The 26,223-nt window shown below is 35.6% G+C and overlaps 1 protein-coding gene across 2 annotated transcripts in view; it reads right to left on the reverse strand.

Moving 5' to 3' along the window:
• CTNNA3 (catenin alpha 3) overlaps positions 1 to 26,223 on the reverse strand; it is a 2,043,451-nt gene that overhangs the window by 40,522 nt on the left and 1,976,706 nt on the right. For both annotated transcript variants that reach the window (XM_043982624.1, XM_043982622.1), the window contains exon 17: positions 11,917 to 12,051. In XM_043982624.1, coding sequence (XP_043838559.1) covers positions 11,917 to 12,051 — 135 coding nt within the window. The remainder of the gene's footprint in view (positions 1 to 11,916; positions 12,052 to 26,223) is intronic.

Raw genomic sequence — 26,223 nt, forward strand, 5'->3', positions numbered from 1 at the left:
ATATAAGCACTCAGGTTTATAACAGTTTTATTGGCTTAACTTTCAACATTTTTTAGAAGCATAAAACATTTTAAAACAAGATATACAGGAGCTTTGTTACTGCTTTAAAGTCATTTTCTTTGGTATGGTTCATGCAGCATTTGACCCTTTTTTCACCAGCAATTCTTGATGTGCAAAAAGCAGGGCTTGACATCACACTGACCAAGCCAATGTGTATATGTGTGTATTATGTATGTGTGTATGTGCATGCATGTGTGTATGTGCATGTATAGGTGTATGCACATACCCTTGTAAGTACATGTGCTATATGCCTGTGAAAGCATGTACATTGGATGCACATGTGTATATGTGTGTGCATAAGTAAATATATTATTGTGTATATGTATACATGGGCATATATACATGCATGTATGTATGTATATGCACACATACATATATACCAATACATAAAATACACATATCTTCCCATTTCCAGAATATTATTTCACAGAATCCAAACATTTTTTTTCCTTTCAAGGGGCCTCAGGGACCATCCACAGACTCAAATAAATGAAATTTTCTCTAACATATGCAAGATAGCAGATCTCATTCTTCTTTTATGGAGCTTTGTGTAGTTCTTCCTTACATAAGATCTAAATCTTCCCCTGTGAATCTTCTATCTATTATTCTGATTTCTACCCTTTGGGGCCAAACAGAAACATTTCTCTTCCCTGTGACATTCCTTCAAATACTTGAAGATAGCTTCTCATATTTTACCCCTTCTGCATAAATATTTATTATAGTACCAGTTTCCTCAATTCATGAGCTCAGGGTCCATCCCCAATATGTACTCCCCACTCTAAATACTCTTTGACTTATTAATGTCCTCATACATTGTTAGCCTAGGAAATTAACACAATACTAAAGAAGTAGTATGGCTCAAGACACTCTTATCTCCTTATTTTGAATAATACTTATCTCTTCCTACAGCCCAAGATTGCATAATCTTTCTTTTCTACCATCTGATGCCATTGGCTCATGTTGATATGGAAGCCCACTGAAGCCCCCATACTCTTTTAGATTTGCATTAAGTTCATTATAAATTGTTCAATTCACCCAACAGACATTTATGAAGCACTTATTGTGACATAAACACTGTCTCCCCACACAAAGTCCTGTTTGAGTCCTAAGAAAATGCTGTAAATTTCTACTAATCAATATATCTTTTAAATATAAAAATAATCTCTTTGATGAGTGAAGCAACTTAATAACGAACCAGGACTAGAATAGACTGAAGATTAAGCAACATATCCAACACTTGACAAGAAGGTGATGGACTCAATCTGTAAAGTAAGGCACAGTTCCAACCATAGCCATTACAGGGAATTGTCTTGCTTGACAACAAATATTTGTTTTTTTGTTTTTGTTTTTTTTCCCTAAAAGTATTCTATTACTTGCTAGTTACATGTAGAGTAGTTTGCAACTTTTGTTTTTGTAAGATTTCTAGTTTCAATTTTTTCTCCCTCCCTCCCACCTCCCCAAGACAGCAAGCAATCCAATATAGGTTATATATGTACAGTCACATTAAACATATTTCTGCATTAGTCATGCTGTGCAAGAAGAATCAGAGCAAAAAGGAAAAACCTCAAAAAAGAAAAACAAGCAAATAGAGATAGTATGGTTCCATCTGTACCTAGATTCCATAGTTCTTTTTTTTTTCCTGGATTTAGAGAGCATTTTTCATCATGAATCCTTTGGAACTATCTTAGACCATTGTATTTGTGAGAAGAGCCAAGTCTATCACAGTTGATCAACACACAATGTTGTTGATACTGACAACATGTATTTGTTAGATTCTTTTCCCCCCAGTAGTAGAATGCTGGGAGATTATAAATTTACATGTCTGAGTAAAGACCATAAAGTTTGACCTGAGATGTGAAGGCACATTATAATATTCCCTTATGGGGGTAAGGAATGAATTGCAAGAAAAAGAGGAGAAAGAAAGAGGGTCTTTGAGGCATTTTTGTTAATACATAGAACAGAAGAAAGACCAGAAAGAAGCAATACTGCTTTTAAACCTCTACATTGAAGATATTGTATGTAAGTTTTAAAAGAAAGCTAATAGTTAATAGAGACTTGCACTTTGGGGCATTTTCACATTTTCTATTCCAATATGCATTAACAAAATCCCCTTGGTGTTAAGTTCAGAATAAAAATAAGTCAAAAAACAATTTTAAAAAGTATTTCTCATAACCTACCTCCTAGAATGTCTTGGTGGGGCAAATAAATCAAGTTGTAATGCCTCCCATTGCCCCATTACTGAGACTGAAGTATATCTCTAGGATTGGTGATCGATATATGGATAACCACCAATAGGAGGGGGCATTGGTATAGCCAGGCTTCCCAGCATACTTTCTTGGCCTAGAAAACCTTGTGACATTCAGTTAGTTTGGACAATATTATTTTTTAAAATCTGTTTATTAAAATACAACCTACATACAAATATATGTATATACTTTATCTTCCTAGACATTTTTACTAAATGCTCAAACCATCAGAAACATAAATCTTTAAGCTGTATGATAATATGTTAGCAACTAACTATACTAACTTCCTCTTTTTTGCTGCAGATGAAACTAAGGCCTGGGGAGGTTAAGATACTTTGTTCAAGGTCACACAAATAATCAACATGTTTACTAATAATAAAAGGCAGGATTTGAACCCAAATCCACTGATTTTAGACTTAAGATTTTTTTCCCTTTTCTAAATATCCCTCCCCTTCTTAAGGGCCTTTCTTTTGAAATAATTCAAAACCTTTAAACCTATAAATAGAACACAGTAAGAAGTATTTCAATAGCATCAATAGGGTCTTTATCTTAAAGTATGATGTCAGAAGATATTGGTTTGACTTCTGAGTCTCATACTTAGTAACTCTGTGATCTCGTGTAAGTTCCTCATATGGAAATTTTGGGGTTTTGGATGACATGCCCTCTAATGTGTCTTAAACCTTTAGATTTATAAAGCGATGACCCTATAACTTATTCTGATCGTTGATTTGAGCACTTGAGAAACATGTTCTTCATTGTCCCCCAATGAATATAGTCATTATTTTGTCTTGGTAATATCAGTTGTCCATCAGCTACTCCTCACTCTCACTATATGACTTGTTCTTAAAGAAAAGAAAAAACACATTTATTTCCATGCTGACATCCTTTACTCACATCTCACATCTCCTGGATAATTTGTCACTTGTAATGTGTTGCTGTCTCCTCCAACCCAACAAACACCTCTCCAATGCCCTTTGGATGATTCTTAACTTCAGTTCATAAGAGAATACAACACTCTATGACTAACAGACACACAGCATCTCTGCAAGGATATTGGTGATAAAAAATGTGTCTTTGTTTCAAGGACAGATTTGTAATCCTTAAAAGCATTATGCAATTTCCCAAAGGAAATTCTACCTGCTGTCCTACTCCTTTTCAATTCTGGAACAAACTTACTGTTTAATTACTGTGTCTCCAAAGATACGTACAGATATACTTGGAGATAGATGAAGTTTTTAAATTGTAAACATAGCAGTAGTTCTGGTCATATGAGCCGCAAAGTGGCAAATTAGACTTTTTTTCCCCCTCCAACCCTATAGACCTTTCAGACCTCTCCAAAGCAGAAAGGATGCACCAAAAATAAAAGAATTTCAAGTGTCTCCATAGTCAAGGACACCCAGAATACAAAAGAAAATTAAAAAAAAAAATTGCTGATCACTGACCCTGAGTTCACTCAACATCCTTCCCTCATCTCCCATTCTACCAGAAACAAAACTACACTAGCAACCCCAAGGATATGGCAGGGACATGCATTAAAGAAACCCCTATATCTCCACTCACTCCCCACTTTCCAGCTTGTGAAGACTTTGCTCCAGGCTATGGAGCTTTGCTCTGGGTACACAAGCATTGCAAAGCTTTGAATTGCTGAGACCAGTCAAAAACAAGCTCTGAACAACTGGGACTAGATCAGAGAACTAAGGAACAGAGGGAGTGGGGCAGGTCAACAGGAGTAGACACCATGTGTTGGGGACACTCTGCAGCACTCCACCAAGCCTGAAAGAAAGAACAAAGCATCCATTTGGGACCAGTTCTGATCATCCAAAATATAGTTGGGGTAGCAGCCTAGGCTGGTGAATCTTTAATCACCCAGTGTGGGAGGAGGCTAACATGCTTTTGAGATCCAGCCCTTAAGGAAAGAACAATAAGAGGTAAGGGAGTCAGGAAGGGAGTGATAAGGAAAATGAGGTAGAAAAGACTGAAAGTATCACAGATTTCAGGAAGAAGAAAACTCAAACACCTTGAAGATAAACAGAAAAATCAATGAGAAAAAAAGCCTGCAGATTTAATAAAAAATTGTATGTGACTATAAATAAATACTGCAAAATGACAGAAAATAATCCAACACTGATAAGACAGAGGATTGAGTGGAAATTGAAAACAACAAGAAAATACAACATGCAACTTCTGAGTTGTTTAATAAAGAAATGATGATTATAAGAGCAGAATTTATGTTCTACAAAATAAAAATAATGAGCAGAATAGAAAACTTGAATCTGCATTGGAAAGCCTCACCAAAGAAACAAAAGAGAGAACAATAGTTTGGGAATGTAAATACACAGAAGTGAAGGAAAATCTAGAAGAAAAGAATAAAAAAAATGAAAGAAAATATGTTGGGGGCAGCTATATGGATAAAGCACCAGCCCTGGATTCAGGAGAAGCTGAGTTCAAATTCGGCCTTAGACACTTGACACTTACTAGCTGTGTGACCCTGGGCAAGTCATTTAACGCTCATTGCCCTGCAAAAAAAAGATATGTTTACTGTTTCAAGCTAAGCATATTGAACTCAAAGTTGTTATAGTATGTCCTTCATTTTCAAAGAATACCATGATAGTAAGGTGATTTCATGACTTGCATTGAATTGGATTTAAGTGAGAGAGGGCTGTGCAAGTTCACCATCCTCACTTTTTCCTCCAGAGCCATCTGGGTCTAGTGGCAACATACAGGAGCGCGCGCGTGCGCGCACACACACACACACACACACACACACACACACCCCATGACTGGAGATGACTCTAGATGTTTAAGGCAATTGGGGTTAATTGAGTTGCCCAGGAACACACAGCTTATAATTGTCTGAGATGATATTTAATCTTATGTCATCTTGACTCCAGCATCAGCACTCTCTCCACTGTGCCACCTAGCTCCCCCTAACTGAACTCAAATACATAACACATAGAAGCAGCCCAAGGATCTCCCAGAAGAACATGAAAAAAAAAGGAACTTAAAACCCTAATAAAAAAAAATAATAGTACTGCCCAGAACTTCTGAACATGGAAACTTAAATTTCAATTGAAAGAATTCATAGATCACCTCCAGGGGGGAAATAAAAAAGAAAAAGAAAAAAAAAAAAACAACTTATCCTAGGATGCAGATTCCAAGACAGAGTAGTTAAGTTTAACAATCCAATTCAGAAATGATGAGTTTTGTCAGAATAATAATGACAATAACAATAATAAATATTTTCAATAGCATTTCCTAGTGTGAGGCCCCATTCTAAGCACTTTAGAATTATTATGCCATCTGGTCTTCTCAACGGTTCTGCTAGATGGGTGCTGCTATTATCCTCACATTACAAATGAGGAAGCTCAGCCCAATAGAGGTAAAGTGATTTGCCAGACAGTTAATAATTCAACCCAACTTCCTCTATCAGAAAAAAAAAATATGTTCAAATAAAATAAAAGGGTATTCAAATGATGCCAGATTTTTCAGTACCCACTAGGGAAAAAAAAAAGGTAGATGGAATAGAACCGTGTATTCCAAAGAATGCTGGTGGTTCAGGATGCAGCCCAGGGTGATAGAGGACAAAAGGACATTCAATTATATATATATATATATACATACACATACACACACATATACATATACATATATATACACATATACACATACATATATATATACATATACATATATATATGAGTTTTAAATATTTTATAAAAAAAATAAGAAATGAACAGATTATTTGCGTCATAAACACAAAAGTATAGAAATTCGGGGAAGTAAATAAATGCAGCAGGCAAACAGAATGAAAAGAGAGAATAGTAAATTTCTAAAAGTACAAAAAGAGACAAAAGTGAAGTTGGAAGTTTGGTAGCAATAACAGTGAAGGGACAGCTAAGTGGCGCAGGGGATAAATCACCGGCCCTGCATTCAGGAGGACCTGAGTTCAAATCCAACCTCAGACATGTGACACTAGCTGTGTGACCCTGAGCAAGTCACTTAATGCTCACTGCCCTTCAAAACATAAATAAATAAAATAACAGTGAGGAGGTGGATGAGGGATATTATGGACAAAACCTGGCAGCACTCACACGGGAATCAATACTTATCATTGGGACTACATCATAACATGGGAAGGCACATAGAAAGGGAGAATCAACAGGGGTAGGGAGGAGTGTGTGATGCACCAGGGTAATATCAAAAGTTATAGATAAAGGGAAGGTGATTTCTGAGGTTTGTAAGGTGCGATGGGCTTTTTATCAATGCCCAAAGGTCCCAAACAGAGGACATTAATCTAGACTGAATGAATTAAGTGAGACTGAGAACAATTGACTTTGCTGATAAGCAATTAAATTAAAACCACACCTGCCCGATTCCCAAGAGGGAGTGTTCTCAGAGGCTGTGGATGACAATATCGACACAAGACCACCCTCAACCAATCAGCTTGAAGGACCTGCCCTTGAAGGTGGGGGGGGGGGGCAGGAAGTGGGAAGTGAGGCTGGCTCTGTGGCTTTAGCCTCTTTAGTTCCAGAACCTCAGGTTGGTGACTGAGGGAAGGAGAAGGAGTCCATTCTTAACCCTAGGGTAGAAAGGTTTTCTTTCTCAATTTTGTGAACTCTGCTTGTTCTATCTTTACTAACCCCTAATATACTTTTGGGCCCTAAGATTTGAGTTCATGGAAATGAGATATTCCTAACTTTGATAAGGAACCCACAGCAGTTATCAGCCAGTTTAGGGCAATTTGCAGAGGATATCAGCCCACTTGGAGTTATATTACTGATCTCATAGAAATGATATTATCCTCAGGGGAAAGAGCTGATATAATAGCCACAGTGAACTCCTTAGAAACATCAGGAAAAGTTACTATTTGATGGCCTTTAGAAGACACTAACTGGAAGCCCAATATCCCTGAGCATTTTAATTAGTTGCAGGAAGCAAGGGAAACTTTGTTAAAGGCAATGGAATCCTGTGCTAGCAAGACTGATGCCTGGCAAAAAAATTATAGATACAGTTCAGGAACCTAATGAAAGACCTAATAGATTCTATGACAGACTGTGTAAGAGTGCCAAACAATATATTAGATTAAACACACTACATTCTAGAGATGTACACTTTATCGTTAGCCATTTTGTGCACCAGTCCTTGCCAGAAATACAGAAATATTTTGAAAGGCAGTGTCCAGGTTGGAATGTCCTTAGTACTGACAGAATTAAAGAAATAGCAACATTTATTTTGGAAGGAAATGAGAGGGAAGAAAGGGACAGGGCATTTTAGCTCCAGTACAGGAAACCATGAGTTAGTGAGGTCAGGCAGTTGAGAATCACTATCAACCCCGTAGATTTTGTTATTACTGCAATAGACAGGGACACACAAATGCTGTACTGTAGGATTATTCAAAGAAAACTATGACAGATGATGACTGGTGAATTAAGAAACCCCTTTAGGGGGCAAAAACAAAATAATTATAGACCCTCTCAGAGAGGTACAGAGAGGCAGAATCAAAAAAGTAATAGATTACCTCAGAGAGAAACAGAGAACTGATGGTGTAGGGGAGGGGGAGGATGGTGGAATCTGAAGCATTACCTTTCCAGACCCCAAGATTTTTAGCCCTCTTGTGCCAGTTCATTCACCTCCCAAACATAATGAAATCCATGTAATCCTTAGGGTTGGGGACACTTATTGTGATAGTTTATTAGATACAGGAGCCTCAACATCAGTCTTAGTGAGCAAACCTGATCCTGAATGTACATCTATTGGATGCCTAAATATAGTCAGGGTCTCAGGGAAAACTCTAACAGTTGCAAAATTAACCCCTTGCATGGGATCTATGGGCCCATTAACAGCAGAACATTCATTTCTACTTATGCCCAACTCTATATGGAATCCTTCCGTGATTCAAACTCTGTGATGTACACCCTCCCTAACTTAACAGTATGACAATTATGATGACCTTAGCACAGCTCTTTTTCAGAGTCACTGATGTCAGTTACCAGATAATTATTGATTCAACTTTGTCATTTATTCAAATTTGATGAACATTTCTCATTACATCTTTGAAGGACCTAATATAATTTTGATGAATAAAAAGAAGTCACCTTGTTAAAGACACAATAATAATTATTTACCTTGATATAACATAAATATTAAAAATATGAATAATCAATTGAATAAGAGAGTTACCATTCTTCTCTAGACATTTCACTTGTATCTGTTGTATAATCTGATCACATACATGCATACATACATAAACACAAATATTTTCTGCATTTCTTTCCCGTAAATTTTATTATGAAAATCTACCAACACGGCTGTGGGTGGGGAGGGGAAGTGGCGTGGTGGTTAGAACATAAGATATGGAGTCAGGAAGACCTAAGTTCAAATATGACTTATGATACTTCCTAGCTGTGTGACAATAGACTAGTCATGTGACCTATCTGCCTCACTTTTTCATCTGTAAAATGTGGGAAATAATAGCACCTTCTATAAGAAAAATGTTAAAATATGTCAATATGTGTAAAGCAGATTACAAAACTTAAATTGTTTTATAAATTCAAGTTATTCTTACTGTTGGTATGTTTAAATATGTCTGTGTTACTCTAGGTGTGACATTTGACAAATGACTCTTCCAAATGATTGTGGAATGCTTTAGAAGTAGGTTCTCTCAATCCTGTATTGTCTAAGATGGATAAGTACATTAACCTGGTATGTGAGTCTGTATTTAGCCAATTTTCTAAGTACTTGACTCCATCCATGATTTTCTGCTGAGTTTTAAGCAGGATTACAGCTGCTTGGTGGATTTTCCATTTTGCTGATTCTTTTTTCCTCTCCCAACTGATCAGCCATATTTATTTATCCAATTTAACAAATTGTGGCTTTGGCACACCTGCCTCCTTGTGCAAACATACAATGAATGACATTAAATAAAATAAACAAAATATGGCAATTAAATGATTAATCACTTTTGAATATCATAATAAAACATCTGACCTTCAAATGATGCCTTGTGGGGAAAGGATAATTTTTATTATAATAGGTGAGGTCTATTTTGGATAATTAAAAGAATGTTATTTTGGCATTTATATGGATAGGTTATAATAGAAAACCATTTTCACTTCCCTAACTCATTAATTTTGGCATGCTTCACCATCCCCTACATCCACCCTTCAAGTTTGCACTGACTGGCTACCAGGAATATTAGCGTTCGTCTTATAATATAGGTAGGGATTTGCTATTTACAGCCTGATTACCTTTAAACCATCGGTCCCTGACTTCCAATTAAGAGAATAAGACTTAAAAACAAAATTTAAAAAAAAAGGTAAAGAAGTAGGTTGTGCCCCCTCTTATATTCTTTGAAAGATTTTTTCTTGTCATATTCTTATATTATTCTATCTTTTCTCTCATTAATAATCACCCCACAAGTTAAAGAAGGCAAGGAAACAGGAGCTGAAGAGGATATTTTGGCAGCAAGGAAGGGCTTAGGATAGCTAAGTGGATAGAGTGTTGGGCCAGGAGTAAGACATACTCATCTTCATGAGTTCAAATATTGCCTCAAAAGGTTACTAGCCGAGACGCTGGAGAAGGAAAAGGCAAGCCACTCCAGTATCTTTGCCAAGAAAACTCCAAATGGGGTCCTGAAGATAAAGAAGCACTTTGTAATTTCCTTCTTCAGCTCATTTTACAGATGAGGAAACTGAAGCAAAGAGGCTTAAGGGACTTGCCCAAGGTCACACAGCTAGTAAATGTATGAGGCCAGAATTTAATTTATGAAGATTAGTCTTCCTGATTCCAGTCCAGGCACTTTATTCACTATACAATCTAGATACACATTTTAATAGATATTAGTAATTAAGACCAAATAAACAAACAACAAAACCAAAAGAAAACAAAACAAACAAAAAACACCCAACTCTTTCTGATAGATACTGCAAGTCACTGAAAGTGATATAATGATGTGAATCTCTTGTTCTTTTCTTTTCATCTCTCCCTCTCTGTCTATGCCTCTGTCTTCAGTCTCTTAATATGTACAATGAAAGGGAAATACCAAGGAAAATTTAGGAGCTTTTTACTCCTGAAGATAGTTTACAAACTTGGTTCATCTTCATTGAAAAGTCACTGAAGTTAAGTATTGATTGAAATACGACAGACGAGTTTATGTCCACACCTGAACCCAGGAAATGTTCTCCTGTCAATGAGAGGGAGAATAGGAGCAATGCCTAAAATCAAAGATGGAAATAAAACTCCATAGCCTAAAGTTTAATGTTATAAAAATTAAAATAAGGTTAGGGTTAATACTGGTATCCATTAATAATTATAAAATTTTAAATAAGTTTAACATGAATAATATGAAAATAATATCTGCATTCACTTTGAATCAGAACTTAGTCATTTAAGCGAATGTTCCATCGAGTTGTTTAATTGAAAACCACCTTTAACCTGACTATGATTCTAAAAGATGATCAATTCCTTTTTTTCTGAGATTCTTCAATTTATTTCATTCATTCATTCATCTACGTATTTGTCTGTTTGTTTCCTTGCTTGCTTGCTTGTTCATTTATTTATTTGTTTGTTTTGTTTTGTTTTGTTTTGTTTTGTTTTTGTTTCTGCCCAGAATCACACAGCTAGTAAGTGGCAAGTATCTGAGGCTGGATTTGAACTCAGTTCCTCCTGAATCCAGGGCCGGTGCTTTATCCACTGTGCCACCTAGCTGCCCCCAAGATGATCAATTTCTAGACAAAAAAAGTCATGCCTGCTTATATTTCTTTCACAAGAAATATGGAATTTCTTTCACAAGAAATATGGAATTTCTTTTTATACTTTTTACTTGAGATTTTATTCACTAGATTATCAATGAAGGAGTATTAATCCTTTGTAGTCATTCTATGCATTTCCTAGCAATGACAATCTGCCTCAAGTATCTGCCAACTCCAATCCATCTTCCATTCAACCACCAAAGTGACTTGCCTAAAGGTCAGGTAAAACCGTCACCTGCTCCACTCAATAAACTCCAGTGCATATCTATTACCTCCAGAACCAAATTCATAACCCTCTACTTGTGATTCAAAACCCTTCACAGTCTAACCCACTCTTAACATTCTAATCTTCTTGTACCCTATTCCTCAGGACATAGAGTTTGATGCAGTGACACTGACTTCCTGGCTGTTACACAAATGAGACACTCTACCTCTTGGCTGAGTGTATTTTCTCTGACTGCTCCCATTGCTAGGAAAGTTCAATGTCCTCAACTCAGTCTACTAAATTCAATAACTTCCTTTAATTTCCAATCAAAATTCTATTTTTTTATAGCAAGCCTCTCCTAACCCCTCTTTTAATTTTAATGCCTCCTCTCTGTTAATTATTTCCTACTTATATAAAGCTTGTTTTTATTTGTAAACATGTTTCTACCATTAAAATGGGAGATCTTTAAGGAAAGAGATTATCTTTTGCCTCTTTGTGCTATCCCCAGGGTTCATCACAGTGCCTGGCACATAGTAGGTGATTAAGGTATATTTATTATTGTGATGATATTGGCAATAGGAAAGACAAATCATCTGGAGCTAGGAAGAGTGCTAACTCATGAAAATCTCAGTAGAAAATAGTAGTTTATACTCACAGCAGACATGATGAGCTCTCCTCCCAAATTTTGGATTTCAGCTTTCACTTGACTGCATATTTTGAGCTGGTGAGAATAGAATTTGATTTGTTCCAGATAAGCCAATAAATCTTGCTTGCAGGATGGATCAGGGCACTGGAATAAACCATGTGAAATAGAAAAAGAGAGAATCATATTTAATATTTAAGTGTGTAAGTAGTGACAATGCATGAAAATAGTATCGTCCTGTTGTCCATTTGTTTGTTTGTTTTCCAAAATAGGTATATAGGTAAAATATTTATTATACATTTACTATGTGCCAAGATTGGTCATGCTAAAAGTTAAAGATACAGATTTACATTCTGGTGAAGGAAGTCAACATGCCAGGAAGGGGCATGGAAGCCAATTCTATTGGAAAATAGGAAAGTGTTTAATAAACACTTTACCTGTCTATCACTGTATTTTTATGGCCAAAGAATCTCTGTCTGTCTGTCTCTCCACATGCATATACACATATGTGTATGTATGTATGTATATATACATGCATATATACACATATGTGCATACATGCATACATTTGTGGATACAGACATATTATGTGGTTTGGTCCTCTGAAATTGGTGCTCCTACTATCTACATTTTAAATATAAGGAAACTGAGGGTGAAAAATGTTTAGTGACATGGTCAGAAACAGAAATATAAAGCACCTTGGGCAAGTTTTGAACTCAAGTCTTCCAAACTCCAAGTGTAACAGTCTACCCACTGCACCACCCAGCTGTCTCTAAAACCTGAGGTCCAGGGAAAGATTACATTATTCAGCTCAAATCTATTTGCATTTTCATGAATGAAGATTCTCTCTTTTTCTTAATGTAATAAACATTTTATTTATAGTTTGGGGTTCTAATTTTTCTCCCTCCTTCCCTCCTTCCCCTCCCCCCTCTCTGAGGCAGCAAGCAATCAGAAAGGGGTTATAGATGCATGATGATGCAAAGTATTACAATATTTGTCATTTTATACAAGAAAACTTGATTTAAAAATGAAAGGAAATGAAAAATAGCATGCTTTAGTCTATTCCATGAATATCAGTTCTTTCTCTGGAGGTGGATAGTATGTTTCATAATTAGTCTTTTGGGGGCACAGCTAGGTGGCACAGTAGATAAAGCAACAGCCCTGGATTCAGGAGGATCTTAGTTCAAATACAGCCTCAGACATTTGACACTTACTGTGTGACCCTGGGCAAATAATTTAACCCTCATTGCCCTGCAAATTAATAATAATAATTAATAATATTATTATATTACAAAAATTACCCCCAAATAGTCCTTTGTGATTGCCTTGGATCAATGGTGATGGCATATTATTGTGCTATAAGAAATGACAAGCAGGATGACTTCAGAAAGGCCTGGAATGACATCCATGAAATAATATATAGTTGATTGAGCAGAACCAAGAGGACTCTGTGCACAATGTTCTCTTGGTTCTGCTCAATCCACTATATATTATTTCATGGATGTCATTCCAGCCCTTTCTGAAGTCATCCTGCTTGTCATTTCTTATAGCACAATAATAAGACATCACCATTGTATACCACATTTTGTTTAGCCATTCCCCAATTGATAGGCATTCCTTTGGTTTCTAATTCTTAGGCACAACAAAAAGAGCTGCTATCTGACTTCATGCATTTATTCTTCAGTTTTCAGTAACACCATTAAATCATGAGCTGTACTAAAGTAGATTCCGGAAATCTAGAGGTCAAATGAAAAATGCCTTTGGTTTAGAATCAGAAGAGTTCTAGAATCAAATCCTCCTATTCTTAATAGCTGTGTGACCATAGAAAAATCATTTTATCTGCTTCATTATATCACCCTTATAGGGTTGCTGTGAGGATTAAATCAGATGTGGTATGTTAAGTGCTTTGCAAGCCCCAAAACACAACACACAGGACATCTGTGAATATTTCTATTTTGGTGCAGTTTAGTTTTGTGGATAGAGTTGTGGGATTAGGCAGTGATTTATAACCTCTTGTGACTTTTGGTGAAGTCTATGGTTCTCTTCTGAGAAGAATGTTTTAAAGGCTTAATAATAAAAACATTGTAATCAATAAAAAGATAAATAATTAATTATATGATTGTTGATTAATTTTAATAATTTAATAGTTCATTTTAAAGTAAGAATAATTCATTAATATTGTAATAATAAGCAAATTATAAGTGAATAATTATCACAATATTAAACACAAATTCAGATATGTACACATTTATAGACCTTAGATTAATAACCCTTTGTTTAGATGCAAAAAAGACCTGTCTCTGACACTTAGTTGTATGACCTTTAGCAAATTATTTAATATATTTGAACCTTAGTTTCCTCCCATATAACCTGGGATTAATATTGCTACCTACGTCATAGGGCTATTGTTCAGGATCAAGTGTAATGATGTAAGTTAAGTCCTTTGAAACCTTTGAGTGACACATATACTGTCACTAAATATATTTAAAAAGAGATGCAATGTATCATAGGAATTGAGTTCTACTCATGGAGTAAGGTTGACCTTGGTTCAAATTCTGCCTATGTTATTCCAAGCTATGTTCTCATTTAATTTCTCTGAGTTTCAGGCTACCCTCTAGGATTTATATATTAAGTCAAAGAGAATGGCTACCTGCATTGGTAGAGGAAATTTCCACACCTGGATCTCTCCATCCTAAGAATACCAGAGATCCATACAATATGATTATTTATCAGAAGAAATAAAGGCATATGATTATACAAAGTAAATCTGGACATATTTAAAATGTAATTCTCTTTGACTATTAGGTTTAAAATTAGAACAATCTGACAATTCTTTTGAAACCTATGATTTTCTTTTTATGGTTAATTAGTGGCATTTGTAACCCTTTTTGCATTTTACATTGTTGAAAATAGCCTTATAAACAATAATCATCCTGTGTTATTGTTTCTGGTTTTGTTTTTTTTTAAATAAAACACAATCAACCATATTAGGTAAATGATCTCATTTCTGCCTCACAGAGCTGCTTTGGATGAAGAAGTAGGCAATGAAATAGACAAGATAGAGCATTTTAGAGGAGAAATGAATCTAATTTTCAATGTCTTTGTCAAAAAAGAAACTTGCCTGGTATGATTATGCACCAAGGGATTTTCCCAAAATAGTAGCTTCCAGATGCACAAAAAGTGCAAACTTCTGAAGTTAGAATAAGGGTTTTTAATGTTCTTTTCCCTTTTTTAATCAAAATAAAATGTAAATCAATACATCAGCTTTAAAATGCACAATAATATGGAAGACTGAAAAGCAGAATGAAGTTCTATAATTTCTCTGATGGAGCTACCCAATGGCTAATGTGAGATTAAAATTGGATATTAGATCATAAATCTACCCTACTTAACCTTTCCCTTAATTTATCTCCCAGACTAGTAAATGGAAGAAGCTTCTGGTTTTCTAGATAGACCATTTATTGTATGGTAGTCACAAGGTAATGTTGATTAGAAGGATAGGAAAGTAGAAATACAATACAAATCGTCTTAAGTCTAGGCTTAGTCTATATTCTGTATAAAACTCACCAAAAGCGGAAGGCCACCTTTGGGGCGAGAGACGGAGTCAAGCACGTGCTGTTAACCAAGAGCCGGGCGGAGTCAAACTCCAGTCCGCTTCTGTCTGTGCAGCACAGCCAGGAGACCAGTGGAGCAAGAAAAAAGGCCCCACTTCCGTTCTTTCCTTGCCTTTTAAGCTCACACCCCAGAAGTCGAGTGCTCAGCAGGCAATCTGGCGTGCATCGCAGGCGGACTGGGGTGCATAGCTCATGCTGTTGGTCTCCTCCCCAAAAGGGTGGTCCTAAAAAAAAAACCTGGCGTCTCTCCATTATCTAACTGACCGTTAAAACTTTTTACCACACTAAGTTTGACTGTGCCTGAGTGCCTCCTAGCATTCAGCTTATTTTCAAATATCCTGGATGGATTCTTCCAATCACCAGTCTAATGTGAGTAAAATGAGGTCTCTATTGGATCTTACATTCATCATTTCAATAATTTTAGTAATACTGAAATTAGGAAAAGCTACAAATGTAATTCCTATACCAAAGAAGCATCTACTCTTCATTACCAGAAAGACAGAAACACAGTCATTTATAACAAGAATGTTTACTCTTGAAATGAGCAGAAACAAGAAAACATTTTACACAGTATCAACAACATTGTGTGATGATCAGTTGTGTTAGACTTAACTCTTCTCAGCAATACAATTATCCAAGACAGTGCCAAAAGACTTATGGTGGAAAATGTTCTCTCCATTCAGAAAAAGAACTTTGGAGTCTGAATGCAAACTGAAGCAGACTATTTTCACTTTTGTTGCTGCTTTGTTGTTGTTGTTGTTGTTCATCATTTCTTGCATTTTTCTCCTTTTGTTCTGATTCTTCTCTTACAATGTGACTAATGTGAAAATATGTTTAAAATGATTGTAATGTGTAGCCTATATCAGATTGCTTGCTGGTTTCAGGATCAGGGAGGGAAGGGAAGATGGGGAAAAAAAATTTGTGACTCAAAAAATATATTTACATGCAATTGGAATTTTTTTTAAAAATTAAATAAATTAAATTTTGAAAAAAGAATATTCACTGTTACTTTCCTGTCCAAGGAATGGAAATTACCATAAGCAGGTCATTAGACCTGCCAATTTCCTAAATTCACTCTCACTTTCATAAGTATATGATAAATTCAATCTCAAATATGTATTCACACACAAAGTCAATTTTATTATTTACTACATGATCACAGGGCAGCTACATGTGCAGTGGATAGAGTGCTGAGCCTATAGTCAAGAAGACTCTTTTTCCTGAGTTTATATGTGATCTCAGATACTTAATATCAATATGACCATGGGCAAGTCACTTAACCCAGTTTGTCTGTTTCTTCATATATAAAATGAGCTGAAGAAGAAAATGGCAAATCACTCTAGTATTTTTGCCTAGTAAATCCCACATAGGGTCATGAAAGGGGACATGACAAAAAAATCTGATTATAACTTCCTGTGATTATAAATCCCATGCTGGAAGGGAATTTAAATAATATCTAGAAGAAAAAGAAACTTATTTTATAGAGGACAAAGGAGGGAACTGAGATCAATAAAGGTAAAATAACTTTCCCAGTCACCGCTCAAATTTTTACCACAAGTGGTAGTCAAGCTTTGAATTCCTATCTCCTGATTTTATATTTTGCATTCTTCTCACTCATCATCCCAACTTACTATTCATTGACTGATCAATCAAATACTCAACTAGAAAATCCCCATGTTGATCAACTCATTAATAAATACCACTATTTTTATTTCCCAATTGAGGAATGGTCAAAGGATATGAACAGGCAGTTTTCTGATGAAGAAATCACAGCTATCTATTGCCGTATGAAAAAATGCTCTAAATCACTATTGATTAGAGAAATTCAAATTAAAGCAACTCTGAGGTAACACCTGACACCTATTAGATTGGCTAATATGACAAAAAGGGAAAATAATAAATGTTGGAGAAGCTGTGGAAAAATTGGAACACTAATGCATTGTTGGTGAAGCTGTGAACTGATCCAACCATGCTGGAGAGCAATTTAGAACTATGCCCAAAGGGTTATAAAGCTGTGCATACCCTTTGACCCAGCAATACCATTATTAGGTCTTTTCCACAAAGAGATCACAAAAAAGGGAAAAGGACCCACGTGTACAAAAAATATTTATAGTTGCTCTTTTTGTAGTGGCAAGGAATTAGAAATTGAGGAGATGCCCATCAACTGGGGAATGGCTGAACAAGTTGTGGTATATAAATGTAATGGAATACTACTGTGCTGTAAGAAACAATGTGCAGGCAGTTTTCAGAGAAACCTGGAAGGACTTACATGAACTGATGCTCAGTGAGATGAGCAGAACCAGGTGAACATTGTACACAGTATCAACAACATTGTGTGTGGATCAACTGTGATAGACTTAACTCTTCTCAGAAATACAATGGTCAGAGATAGTTATAAAGAACTCATGATGGAAAATACTCTCCAAATCCAGAAAAAAAGAAAGAACTATGGAATCTAGATGCAGATTGAATCCTACTATTTCTATTTTTTGTTGTTTTTCTTTTTTGAGGTTTTTCCTTTTTGTTCTGATTCTTCTTACACAGCATGACTTATGCAGAAATATGTTTAATGTGATTGTACATATATAACCTATACAGGATTGTTTGCTGTCTTGGGGAGGGGGGAGGGAGGGAGAAAAATTTGAAACTAGAAAACTTAAAAAAAAAACAAATGTTGAAAACTATTTCTACATGTAACAGGAAAATAATAAAACACTTTTATGGAAAAAATACCCTTATTTTCTCTATTGTTTTTATTTTCTTTGTTGGCATTGAGAAGAGCAACTTGAGTGGCTGTTGGTGGCCTAGGACAGGCCACAGAACCATTTGCTAACTGAAATGCTCTCTAAATAATTGCCAAACATTCTTTACTAGTTAGACCAATCTCTTTTTTTTGTTTTTGTTTTTTCACCAAAGACATATTTTCCTATTTTAATGAATACATGTTGTTATCAATATGGGCAAGCCTCGGGTATTTAGAAGCAATCACCCTGTGACTACCCCTCCTGTAAGATTATTATCCATTTCTTACTGCAAAGTCTCTATAGAAGATTTATATCCTCTAAAAAGTTTCTGTTCTAAATAGATATTTCCATATGTTTCTTCAAATAAAGGTCGAAGTATGTTTTAGAGAGATGCTTACTATTTGGGAATGGATTGAATTAAATGACCTCTGAAGCTCCTTCTAACACTGAGATTCTGAGGCTGTGAATACATCTTTTTTTTTTCTTCTTGAAAGCTATCAATTAAATGACAAGTTGTATAAAAAACGAGAAATTACATCTTTGTAAAGATGATGGTAGTCAAATGTCCAGGCTTTGCTTTACAAAACAAACCCTCAACCTTTGAGCTACCTGTAGAATGTTATCAGATGTTGTTGTTGTCATCTGTTTAATGAGGTCATTAACTCATTGGCAAATAATCACTAGAATATCATAAGGTAACTTGGCTTATCACAGCCCACTTTATTGAGGGACATTCCACTGACCAAGACATCTGTTTAGTTCTTTATTACGGAGAATTTTTCTAATCTAACTTTTATATCCACCTGGGCACTCAGTAGAGGCAAGCAGATGGCAACTCAATTTAAAGAATGTTTTTTCACTTTGAACAAGCATTTGCTTTGGATTTGTGTTTATCTTTTTTTGAACTGCTAATTTTTAATATAACATTTAGTAGGGAATGAAAGTAGGGAGATGTATGGTGCTTCAGATTGATTTTGTTCCCATTAAACAAAAGAAATAGTTACATTATCTTTTTTACAACATGAATCCATAATGCACACAAGGTCATATTTGTTTTGAAAACTCAGACCATAGATGCTCTTCTTCCATCGTCCATTTCAAATTACTCCTGCAATATCCCAGGAAGGCATTGAATATTGCTAGACTGGCAAAGTGAAGGCTGTCAGTGAAAGTCACATTGGGCATATTTCAGTTTGGCTTCCTGAGTTAGGAGAACCACATGGTGAAATGCAGTGAGTCACCCCTTTGTATTTCTGTTGGCAACTGCACCAGTGATATTGTTCCATTCCCAAGATTGTGTAGCAAATGGTTGTCCTTAAGTATTGTTGTATGGTCAGATTGATAGAGCCAGTGTTTTTAGTGTAAATACACAACAGATGAGAGTTTGGAAACATTCACAGAGAAGGAGGAGAATCATCTTCAGAGGGATATTTGCAAATATAGGAGAATTCTTTTCTCATTTCAGTGTAAGGAGATAGTGCTAAAATTTTGGCTTTTTCAGGTTATGATAGCTTGTCATGGGAGTTATTGCCCACATCTCTTTAGAGTTTTAAGGATTACAAACCATTCCCTCTTAGAAAACCATATGAAATAGTAAGATTATCTCTATTGTGAAAAATAAGAACACTGAGCCTCCCAAAAGAGAAGTGACTTCCCAAGATAAAATAGCTAGTAAATATTAGAACTGGAATTCCAAACTAGGTCTCTCCAACACTAGTGAGAAACAGCCTTGAGCAGCATCCAATACAAATCCTTATTTTACATAGAGAAAGCTGAGGCTGAGAATAGTAAAGTAACAAAATAATATTTGACTGATCTAGGGCTCTAACAAATACCTTTGGATGCTATTTTCACACATCTTTCAACTATCTCATGATTTCCAAAGTAAACAAATCAACACACTGTTGTTCTTGGTGGTGGTGGTGGTTCTTTTGCATTTGTTATGTTCATGGCATTATACTAGCCAGTGGCAAAGGGATACGCATAGCAGAGTGAACCTGAGATTTCATTGGCATAGGGACTCTAAAATGAGAAAACACATTTTCACAATGTATATGTCATACACATTGTCTATATGTATATACACACACACACATTTATGTGTGTGAGTGTGAGTGTGTGTGTGTGTGTGTGTGTGTGTGTGTGCCATGTATAGCCTTAAAGATTTTCCTTAACTAATAAAATGTTAAATGACATGCCCAGGGTCACACAGCCATTAGAGGGTATAGGTCCATCTTAAACAAAATTCTTACTGGTTCTGAGAGTAGTGTATCCATTACACCAAATGGGCCCTCCCTTCAAGCACTGGGAAGACAACAAAAAAGAGTGGCCATCTCTTTTTCCATCCTTCTCTTTCCCTCCCTTCTTCTATCCTTCCTTTTACTCCTTCCTCCCTCCCTTAATCCTTTTTCTTCTTTATGACTTCTCTTTCTTTATTCCTTCCTTCTTTCAGTCCTTCATTACTTCCTTCTCTTTCCCTTCTTCCTTATAGATACACAATAATCACTGAGTGAATCAAATCAAATCAAATTAACTTTAATTGAAATGAATAAACTTATAAAATTTAGAAGCACTTGATTCCCCTGAATGTATGAGAGATTTGATGGGGTTGGGGGTGCTAGAGTCTTAGTTTGAACTTGAAACACACTGAGTAGTAGACAAAATACTTTCATTTCAATTACTACCATTACCATCTATTCACTGTATCACCCTCAGGAAGTAACTTGACTACTCAGTCCCTAAAATAAATATGATTATATTTTGTAGCACCTACTTTTCATGTGTGCATGTGGGGGTAGTAAGAGCTCTGAATGCAGAAAGAGAAAAGCCAGGGAGCTTCATTCTTTGTCAAGCAGGTCCCTCTTTAAGGACTCACCCAACACAAAAAGAAAAACTTTTGTAATTTGAGTGAAAAATCTTAACAGGCTATGGTAAGACATTTCTGATATTCATCTTAACCTATGTAAATGTCAGCAGTGGTTTTGATCATTGATAGAATAAGAAAATACAACCTCTTTCCTACAAAGTAGGATTGGTACAATTGGGATGGTGGATGAGGTCACTGTTTTGCAAGAAAAATGGATACCAGGAGCTATGGCAGAAGTGAAGACTCAGATATGGGAAGCTAACAGATCTGTATTATAAAATGAAGAGGTAATGTGGAAGTGGGGGTGATAGGGAAATAATACAATCTCTGTAGTCAGAGAAACTGAGTACAAATCTCCCTTTGATATGTTGGACTTCATGTGGCCTTGGGAAATTCATTCTACTTAGACAGGGCTCAGGTTCCTCACTGGCAAAATGAGGCAACTGTCCTGAATGACCTCATAGGTCCCTTACAAGTTTAGAATTCTGATCCTGTGACCTTAAAGCCCTTCTCTTCTTGAACCAAATGTTCTTCAGCTACTAGGTCTCTGAACTCAGATTACTACAATCCATACCAGAGTTTAGCTAAAATTTGGATTGATTGACATTTAGTGTACTGTGGAAATGGGGCTGGATTTGGAATGAAGGAAACTAATAGCTGTATAATTTGGAAGAGTTAGCATATTTGGATCTCAGTTCTGTATTTGTTAGATGAGAAGCTTAGACTCAGACTAGAAATGCAGTTTTGAGACTTGAATCTATGAACTTTTCATTCTATTGAACTAGGAAACAACAATAAAATGCCATTAGTTGATCATATGCTCCAAGTTGGGGAAAAATGAAACACAACTTATATATGTCATTTTTAAGTGAATAGTTTTAAATAACTGGGGGGTGGTGCCTAGATAAATCTGGGGGATTCCACAGGGATGCCAGTGGTACCATTGTTTTACTAACTATTTATGGAGAATTCAATCCATAGAATCAAAACAGATATTCATATAAATAAAATTACTTCATCAATGCTGAGAACAAACATTAGCTACCAATTAAATTCTCTTCAGACATGGAAAATAGCTATAAGCAAAGCCTCAAAGAAAAAGGTTAATTGAGCACAAGGCCAGCAATAATCCCTGTAAGACTTAAAGAGATATCAAGTAGAGGAAAAAATTGAAAAATAAATATTATTGATACAAGAAAGCTATATTATGAGAATTAACAACTTGATAAAAGAGGCACAAAAATAGTGAAGAAAATATCATTTTAAATAAGAGAATTGGACTAATGGTAAAAGAGGCATACAAATTCATTGAAGAAATAAACTCTTTTTTAAAAGTAGAATAGGCCAAAAGGAAGAAGAGGTAAAAAATCCCACTGAAGAAAATAATGCCTTAAAATTTATAATTGAACAACTGGAAGCTAATGACTCCATGAGACTTCAAGAAACAATAAAACAAAATCAAAAGAATGGGGGTCGGGAAAACAGAAGAAAATGTGAAATAGCTCACTGATGAAACAAGTGACCTGGAAAATATATCAGGGAAAAGTGATTTAAGAAATAGTAGACCACTTGAAATTTACATTCAAATTCTAGAAATTATCAAGGAAAATTCCTCCAGTATCTTAGATCCAGAAATCAAAGGAGCTAGAATTTTAACCAAGAATTACCTACCCAGAAAAACAGAATATAATTCTTCAGAGGGAAAAATGGATACTTAATACTTAATGACATAAGACTTCAAGGCATGCCTGATGAATAAACCAGAACTGAGTAGAAAATAGCATTCAAAAAGAAAATTCAAGAGAAGCATAAAAAGGTAAACATGAAAGATTAAGTACAAGGAACTCAATAGTGTTAAACTTTTTTACATTCCCATATGTGAAGATGCAGTTCTTAGTAGTTGCATGTATCATCTGCATAGACAAAGAGCACAGGTGTGAGTTGATTATGTTTGGATTATCTCAAAAAAAAAAGAATTAATGGGTTGGGAAAGAGGGTGAACATAGGAGAAGGGAGAGGTAGAATGGGGAAAATTTTCTCATTTAAAGAAGGCATGAAAGTAAAAGCTTTTATGATAGAGTGGGGAATGGGGGCTGGTGTAGTGGGGAATGCTTGAATCTCAGTTTCATTGGAATTGGTTCAAAGAGGTAAGTGTGTGTGTGTGTGTGTGTGTGTGTGTGTGTGCGTGTTGTGTGTGTGAACACTCAGTAGGAGTTAGACATCTATCTTAAGAATAGGGAGCTAGGAAGAGACAGGGTTAAAATATATGGGGAGTTAGTAAGGGAGAAGTTATATTGGGGGAGACCACTGTTAGCAAGGCCAACTTTTGAGAAGGGATGAGACAGAGAGAGACACAGACAAGAGAGACACAGACAGAGATACAGAGATAGAGAAAGAGACAGAACAAGACAGAGAGAAAGAGAAAGAGACAGAAAGAGACAGAGACACATACAATGAGACAGACAGAGGTAAATGGGATGGAGGGAAATGCAGTAGGTGATCATAATTGTGCATATAAATGGAATGAGCTCATCCATAGATCAAAAGAGGATAGCAGAAGGTACTAAAATCCAAAATCAACACACACACACATCCATACACAATTGAAATGAAGAGCTGGAGCAGAGTCTATTATGCTTTTGCTGAAATGAAGGGGGCAGAGATGACAATCATGATCTCAGGCAAAGCAAAAGTAAAATTAGACCTAATTGAAAGAAGTAATCTTAAAAACTACATTTTGCCAAAAGGTAATATGGATAATGAAGTAATGGTGAAATATTCTACAACATTTTTTCATAAATTCCTCATTTCTCAAACGTATGGAGAATAGCATCATATCTGTAAAAAATAAGCCATTCCTCAATGTATAAGTTGTCAAAGGATATGTACATTCAGTTTTCAGAAGAAATCAAAGATTTTTGTATTCATAAAAACACTCTAGATTCCTGTTGATTAGAGAAAGGTAAATTGTTCTGAATTGCCACCTCCTTCTTCTCAAAGATGATAAATACTGGAGGGAATGAGGAAAAATAGGAACATTAATGAACTTTAGGGGAGAAGCAAACTGGTCCAACCATTCTGGAGAACAATCTGGAACTATTCCCAAAAGGTTATAAAATGGTATTCTCTTTGATCCAGCAATACCATTAATCAGTTTGTATCCTTAACAGATGAGAGAAAAATGACCTATACATCAAAAATACTTATAGCAGTTTTGTGTTTGTGTGTGTGTGGTAGCAAAGAATTACAAATTGAGGGGATGCTTATTAATTGAAGAATGGCTAACCAAGTTGTGTCATGTGATTGAGATGGAGTACAATTGTGTTATAAGAGATGATGAGGACATGGTTTCAGAAAAGCGCCGGGCAATATCTGTATGAATTGATAAAAAGTGAAATAAATAAAAATAAATGGAGGGGGCAGCTAGATGGCACAGTGGAAAAGACACCGGTCCTGGTTTCATGAGGACCTGAGTTCAAATCCGGGCTCAGACTCTTGACACTTATTAGCTGTGTGTCCCTGGGCAAGTCAATTAACCCTCATTGCCCCGCAAAGAAAGAAAGAAAGAAAGAAAGAAAGAAAGAAAGAAAGAAAGAAAGAAAGAAAGAAAGAGTGAATTGAGAAGAACTGAAAGATCATAGTGCACAGTAATAGAAATGTTGTAATGACAATCAACTGTGGTATACTTGGCTACTCTCATTAATACAGTAATACAAGACAATTAAAAAGATTCATGATTTAAAAAATAATGTTATCTACATCCAGAGAAAAAACTGATAAATTCTGAATGATAAAAAGAGGGTCAATTATCCATGATGAAAATTTAAGGATTAAATAATATTCTCCCAAGTATTTACAAGTATACATGGGTTTTATAAAGTTATATAAATGATGAGGAGGTAAAAACAAAATAAATCTTACTGGATTTATTATTTGTTGGGAAAAAAAAGACATTTGATTTAGTAGTAGTCAATAAACCTTAATGACAGTCCCCTGACCAAAAAAAAATTGTCATGCAAATAGCATATGATTTTTAGATAGGTGTTATGAATATTATTGTCAGAAACATGAAATAAGGCAAAAACAAAACAAACAAACCACAGAGAATTATGCCCTCTAAACATGCTCAACACTGGTATTGAAGCTATAACATGCCAAGTCAAAATGGAAAAAGGGCTTCACCCAAATGAGAATGCAACCTAAATATCCCTGCTTGTGAACAGTATTAGGTTGACTAAATCGAGACTAAGGACATCAAAGAGTGCTCTCAATAATATCTATTCATAGTCAAATGAATTCGAATGAAGAATCAATACAGGAAAAAACAAAATGGATTAGAAGCATCTATTGTCCACACTATGACTTCCAGTTGGATGGCCAGTGGGCTGAGTTACTATATTGATATATTCATAGAGTAGAGGCACTATAATGTGGACAAATATTTGAAATGAATGACAAGAAAAGACCAGATTGCATCTAAAATATCTGGTAGTATTTTTAATGATCCCCAGATTCCCCTTGATGTCCAAACTCACTCTTTTAACACAAATATCCTCCTAGTGATGCCATATAGATAAGTTGTGAACTTCAGAACGTGAAAACCTCTAAACACTCAAAGTTGATAGCCAGCTGGCCACCAGGAGACTAAGGAAGAAAGGAATGGGAGGAAGTATTTTTCTAATGGTTATCTCTATTCAAGAAGTGGCAGGAGGGGTGTGTATATCAAGCATGTCCAATATATATTTAGCCTTTAAAGTGCCATGTAAATGAGGGATATGATTAAATGGGCATGGTTAGAAAAGGAGTTAGGCAGATCATGTACCAAGAGCAAGATATCACAGATCAATAACCAGAGGGTTACAGCACCATTCATATAATGTAATAAAATAAATAGGAAGGCCTCCAGTATTTTAGGAATATTGATGGAGGTTCCATGAGAAAACTGGGATAAAATTGTACAAAATGATAAGGTATAAGTAGGTTTTGATCTTTATTATACTGATGGGGTGTGAGAATCACTATATTCATGAAGTGAAAGAAACCAAGGATAGGGAACTATTCATGGATATATCTGATTTTATTAATGCATTGTAAC

Source organism: Dromiciops gliroides, chromosome 2 (assembly GCF_019393635.1).
Source record: "Dromiciops gliroides isolate mDroGli1 chromosome 2, mDroGli1.pri, whole genome shotgun sequence".
NCBI lineage: Eukaryota > Metazoa > Chordata > Mammalia > Microbiotheria > Microbiotheriidae > Dromiciops > Dromiciops gliroides.